At 43.4% G+C, this 6,745-nt stretch overlaps 1 protein-coding gene across 1 annotated transcript in view; it reads left to right on the forward strand.

Annotated features, from left to right (window-relative positions):
• LOC125483821 (zinc finger protein 184-like) overlaps window positions 1-6,745 on the forward strand; it is a gene marked incomplete at its 5' end in the record, with an annotated part of 29,993 nt that overhangs the window by 15,195 nt on the left and 8,053 nt on the right. Inside the window, 2 exons of the mRNA XM_048600516.1 lie at window positions 2,165-2,328; window positions 5,076-5,146. Of these exons, the coding sequence (XP_048456473.1) occupies window positions 2,165-2,328; window positions 5,076-5,146 (235 nt within the window). The remainder of the gene's footprint in view (window positions 1-2,164; window positions 2,329-5,075; window positions 5,147-6,745) is intronic.

A 6,745-nucleotide genomic window follows, 5' to 3' on the forward strand; every position in this document is an offset into this window, starting at 1 on the left:
ATCGGGTGTATCATAGAACTATGTGGGAAGCCAGTGAAGTGATTGCTGGACCCCTTGCTGAGATATTTTTATCATTGATAGCATGGGTGAGGTGCTGCAAGACTGGAGGGTGGCTAATGTGGTGCCATTATTTAAGAAAGGTGATAAGGACAAGCCAGGGAACTACAGACCAGTGAGCCTGAAATCAGTGGTGGCCAAGTTGTTAGAGGGAATTCTGAGGGACAGGATCTCCATGTATTTGGAAAGGCAAGAATTGATTACGGATAGTCAACGTGGCTTTATGTGGGAAATTGAGTCTCACTAACATGATTAGTCTTTTCTGTCACTTCAAAAAAAACTCAAAGGCAAAACTGTGGATGTTGTCTAGATATAGTTCAGCAACATATTCGACAAGGCTCCGTATGGTAAACTGTTTCACAAGGTTAGATCACATGGAATATTGGGAGAGCTAACCATCTGGATACAAAATTGGCTTGAAGATAGGAGATAGAGGGTGGCGGTGTAAGGTTGTTTCTCGGACTGGAGGCCTGTGACCAGTGGTGTGCCGCAGGGATTGGTGATGGGTTCGCTGATTTTTGTTATTTACATAAATTATTTGGACATAAATGTAGGAGATACGATTAATAAGTTTGCAGATGAAAGCAAAATTGGAGGTGTAATGGACAGTGAAGGTGGTCACCTCAGAGTACAACGGGATCTTGATCATACACACTTAATGGTAAAGTCCTGGAGAATGTTGTTGAACAAAGAGGCCTTGGAGTGCAGGTTCATAGCTCCTTGAATGTGGAGTCGCAGGTAGACAGGGTAGTGAAGAAGGTGTTTAGTATGCCTGAGTTTATTAGTCAGTGCATTACATGTAGTAATTGGATATCTTGTTGTGGCTGTACCGGAGGTTGGTTCGGCCACTTTTGGTTCAATTCTGGTCTCCCTGTTTCAGGAAAGATGCTATTAAACTTGCAAAGGATGCAGAAAAAAATTTACAAGGATGTTGCTGGGGTTGGAGGGTTTGACCGAAAGGGAGAGGCTGAAAAGGCTGGGGTTATTTTCCCACACTGCTGGAGGCTGGGGATTGACCTTATAGAGGTTTGTCCAATCAATAGGGCATGATGAATAGCCAAGGTCATTTCTCCAGGGTGGGGGAGTCCAAAGCTAGACAGCATAGGTTTAGGGTGAGAGGGCAAAGATGTAAAAGGGACCTAAGGGACAACGTTTTTCATGCAGACGGTGATGCATGTATGGATTGAGCTGCCAGAGGGAGTGGTGGAGGCTGGTACAATTACAACATTTAAAACGCATCTGGGTGGGTACATGAACAGGAAGAATTAAAGGTATATGGGCCAAATGTTGGCAAAAGCGACGAGATTAATCTAGGATATCTGGTGGTCATGGTCTTCCAATCCAAGATACCTTCTTGCCATTGTTCTTATTCCATCCTGTACTAACAAAGCTACCTCTCTTTCCTTTCGTTCCTGCAGCTACACTTCACAGCGCCACCAACAGCATTTTCCAAATCCATGACCTCTCCGACCAGAGAAGGACAGCAGTTACAGGGGAACGCCACCAGCTGCAGTCTGCCCTCCATGGTACACACCATCCTGCCTTGGAGATATATTGCTGTTCTTTCAGACTCCCTGGCTCAAAAAACCCAGAACTCCCTCTCTATCAGGATTGTGGATGAACTCACATCTCCACAGACTGTTGCAGATCAAGAAAGCAGCTCATTACCACTTTCTCGAGGGCAATACATGCTGGCATGTCAAGTGACAGCCACATCCCACCAATGGATTTTTTAAAAAACTGGCGATGAAGACGAATTCCCCTCCCTTCCAGTCCATGTCTCTCCGCTTTTCAAAACCTAAAGACCTATATCTTCAACCAAGCTTTTGTCAGGCCTCCTAAGATCCCCTTTGACACAGCATTTAATTTGGTTAGATTCGTACGTTTATGTTTCTGAGATGTATCTTGGGACACTTGCCTAACAGAAGGTGTGATGTCAATGAAAGTTCTCTTTAAATCAAATTGTGACAGATTGGGAAAGCCAGTATTAAAATAAATACACAGGTAAATGGAGCTGAGTCACAGATCAGATATGACCCTCAATGAATGATTCATTTCTTTTTCTTTTCTTTTGTATTTTTTTAAATCCTCCTCTTCTCTCTTCCAGCCTCCGAACTCCTAGCCTTCAAAATTCCAGCCTCAGCCCTCACGACTTCTGAACTCCTGGCTTCAGAACTCTCAGCCTTGGATCTCACGGCCTCCGACTTGCAGGCTCGGAACTCTCAGCCTCGGCACAGACCCAACGAGGCGTCCTCTTGGACTGTTATGATGGTCTGCCGGCCCAGCATGGCTTCGGCGTGAACTTCTGTCTCAAGGTGATGCCAGAGCATTCTCCTGGCCTCATGAACCCTGAGCTGAAGCCAGGCATGGTCTGGAGTTGAAGCCCGGTGCAAACTGGAGGCTAAGTGCCAGCATGAACTGGGTAGGAAGACCTGTTCTGAACTTTTTTCTCCATTTTATAATTTATTCCAATAATCTGCAGTGCTGGACTTTGTATTTTGACCTCAATTCTTCCAAAGAACTGTAACTGAAAAAGCTGTACTTGGGGACCTTTGTACCTAAGATGGCACTGTAAGTGGTGACTTGTACACTTAAGGGTCACTGGACCCAAAATGTTAACTCTGATTTCTCTTCACAGATGCTGCCAGACTTGCTTAGCTTTTCCGGCAACTTCTGTTTTTGTTTCTGATTGACAGCGTCTGTATTTCTTTTGGCTTTTATTTAGTATTTCACTGTATTCATTTGAGTACATAGGATAATAAAGCTAATTCTGATTCTGATATAAGAGATCTGAGTGATCCATTGGCCCCTTCCTGTTCTTATATTCCAAATAAACCAGAACCCAAACACAACTGATGAACAGAACGGCATAAGAGCTGGGGACAAGACATGGCAACAGGAAACCAGACCTTGAGCAAAGTTTGTGAGTGGGGGATGTCTGGGGAGAATGTACAGAAAAACTGGAATAGGTCATTCAGCCCCTTTCAGACTGCTCAGCATTTCAGTTAGACCCAGACTAAAGGACAGTGAATCCCTACAGTGTGGAAACAGGTCCATCGGCCCAACAAGTCCACACCGAACCACAGAGCATCCCACCCAGACCCATCCGCCATGACCCACCTAATCTACACATCTCTGACACTATAGGCAATTTATCATGGCCAATCCACCTTGCCTGCACGTCTTTGGAATGTGGGAGGAAACCCACGCAGACGCAGGGAGAATGCGCAAACTCCACACAGACAATCACCTGAGGGTGGAATCGAACCCAGCTCCCTGACACTGTGAGGCAGCAGTGCTAACCACTGTGCTAAAGAACATTGACATTGCCCAGCTTCTACTAGGGTACACCACAAGCGATTATTGCTAGCGGTGGGATACAAACCCACAACTCAATAGAGACTGGAGCTTAAATCCAGCACCTTAGACCACTCAGCCACGCTACCTTTTTGGGCTGGAGTACCTTTCCCCATGTCCTTACCCCACCCCCGTACACTGGGCCTTGTCATCACATGGACTGCTATCACAAACAACACATTGTCTTTGACTATTAGCAGCTGTTTTATTTCACTCCTTCATCACTGACCAACACTGATTGCTCATCCCGAATTGTTCTTGAGAAGGTAGTGGTGAGCTGTCTTCTTGAACTGTTGAAAGTGATATATTCTCTCCAAAGTATTTCATCACAGGATCCTTCTCTTCCAGGACCTCAGCAGTTTCTTAGTGCAAGCACTTCTCTTTGTGATAAGCCAGATAATTGGCGAAACAAAAGCAGAAATTGCTGGAAAATTTCAGCAGATTTATCGGCATCTGTAGTCAGGGTCTGGAAGTCACGATCTGAAAGGGGAGTGGAGGTAGAAACCCTGAACACATTTAAAAGGTGTCTGGATCTGCAGCTCGAGTGCTAGAACCTGCAGGGCTACAGACACAATGTCAGAAAGTGGGTGAGGTTGGATGGATGGATGTTTGTTTTTTGGCCAGTGCAGACACAATGAGAAGTGGTCCCTTCCTGCGCTGTAAATTTTCTGTAAATCTATGAACGGATTCACACAAATTAAAAAGAATACTTTAAAACTCATCTCATACTTAGAATATTTTAAAGCACCAGAGATATGCTGAACTGTAATTTCAGAGTGAGGAATGACTGTTGGATTGCTCTCCACAGGAAGACAACATTTGTTGCTCAGCCTCTTATTTAGCATCAGCGTGTTCATATATGCAAAGAGTTTCGCTAAGTCAAGAACTCTGCTGAGACACCAATAAGTTTGTATTGGGGAAGGAATCACTTGTTTAACCTGCTCACTTCGCACCAACTTGTTCACATCGATCAAAGACATTTTCAATGTTCTGGCTGTGTGAAGTGTGTTAAGAACAGTGATCTGCTGAGCTGCAAACACACTCGCAATGAGGAATAAGCTAATCAGTTGCTGTGTGCGCAACTACACAAAGCCTGCTGAGAAACCAGTCAGTTTACACTGGGGAGAGCGCATTCACCTGCTCTGTGTCTGAAAAGGGATTCCCTTAGACATCCCTATCCATTGATACACCAATGAGTTCATAAGTGATGACAGAAATTGGATTCTGCTGTTGTTGCTGCAGTTAATCACATTCATAACTGAAACAGATTAATTCAGAGAATTGGGTTTTGTTTTCTTTCTGAGGTTAATGGCACTGTGATGTGACTGGAAGTCGTTATTTTAAAACAACAAATAAATCAGCTTTGCTTCAAACACACTGTGTTGTGTCCTCAGTTTCTCAAAGATAGCAGGAGCATGTTCCCTGAAATCCACCCAGGAAATGCTTTTAGCAGATATTCAACAATTGAGCACATCACATTAAATAATTTTCAGCAACGTAGGAGAGAGGGAGATTTTACTCAGGCAGTTATTGTGATCTGTAATGCCCTGCCTGAAGAGGAGTAGAAGCAAATTCAACAATAACTTTCAGCAGTGAATCAGATCTCCTATTTTAAATGAAGAGTCAGAGGAAAGTAAGACTAACTGACAGCTCTTTCAAAGATGGTCGTGTCGCTATCAGGCAGGAGAAGGGGTGATGCCCAACTCCTGAAGAATAACAAGGAATCAAGGAAGTTATAATGAACCTGTATCAGACACAGATCACCCTCGACCAGAGTGTTGTGTCCAATACAGGGAACCACATTTTAGGAAGGAGGTGATCGCTTTGCAGATGTTTCAAAAAAGAAAAATTATACAAGGCTATAGAGCAAAAGCAGGGGGTAAGACAATCACTGGCATGGACACGTTGGGCTGAATGGCCTCTGTTGCATTGTAACCATTCCAATATTCTAATCAAAACTATGAGGAATGGACAGGGGAGAGGACAGATTGGCAGCTTCTTCATGGATGGTCCTGAGCCACTAAAGCAACTCTATGTTAACTGGTCTGAAGTTCTGAAGAGTTATGCTGGACTTGAAATGTTAATTCCATTTCTCGCGCCACAGAGACTGCCGGAGCAGCTGAGTTTCTCCAACACTTACTGATTAAACTTAATCCACATCCACAGTATTTTGCTTCTGTGTTAAGTGTTGTTTGATACCCACTTTTCAAACAGGGAGGCAATGGTCTCACAGTATTATTGGTGGACTGTTAATCCAGAGGCCAAGATAACGTTCTGGGTTTGAATCATGCCAATGCAGATGGTGGAATTTGAATTCAATAAAAAAAAAACCTGGAATTAAGAATTTAGTGATGACCATGAATCCTTTGCCAATTGTCAGAAAAACCCATCTGGTTCACTAACGTCTTTTAGGGAAGCAAACCGCCACCCTGACCTGGTCTGGCCTATTTGTGACTCCAGAACCACAGCAATGTGGTTAACTCTCAACTGCCCTTTTGGCAACTGGGATGGGCAATAAATACTGCCTAAAAGCTACTCCCACATCCTGTGAATGAATAAAGGAAAAAAAGATATTGAGTTCCCTTTGAATTCTTTGTCAATAGCTTTCCAACACCCTGAGGACTTTCTGAATGTATCAGAGGAACAGTTGGAACAGAAGGAGGCCACTTAGTCCCTTAAGTCTCCTCAAACATTCAATTCAATCAGGACTGACCCTTATTTCATATACCTTTACCTTTGTTAAGCTCTTAACAAAAATCTAACATCTCCATTTTAAAATGTTCAATTGGCTCTCAGTATCCACAACCTGCCATGACCAGGGATTTTACATTTCTAATTCTCCACTTTGCTCTCACACTGATATTTCTGTGCCGCACTCACTGCACTGTTCCAGTGAAGTTACACATAAGCTTCAAGAAAGCACCTCATCTTTCAATTCAGCACTTTAAAGCTTTCTGGACTCACCATGGAGACCAACATTTTCAGACTGTGAACTCTGTCCCCTATTTTGTTTTCATTTCCCTTGTTTCAGTTTGTTTCTTTGTGAGCTGCACACCTGCTCCAGGCACATCTTTTGCTACTTTGTTTCTTTTCCAGCCCCAACTCCATTGTCTGTGGCCTTTCTGTCATTTAATCTTTCCTGTCTTCTCCCTTGTCATGGACCATCTTTTTGTACTCGCCTAACCCAAACCTTACTCAAATCCGATTACATTTCTTACGTTTCCCAGTCCTGATGAAAATTCATATACCTGAAACATTAACTCTATTTCTTTCTGCAAACATACTGCCTGAACTTCTGAGTTTTTTCAACATGTTCTGTTTTCATTCTGAA

Source organism: Rhincodon typus, chromosome 8 (assembly GCF_021869965.1).
Source record: "Rhincodon typus isolate 14 chromosome 8, sRhiTyp1.1, whole genome shotgun sequence".
Taxonomy (NCBI): Eukaryota; Metazoa; Chordata; class Chondrichthyes; order Orectolobiformes; family Rhincodontidae; genus Rhincodon; species Rhincodon typus.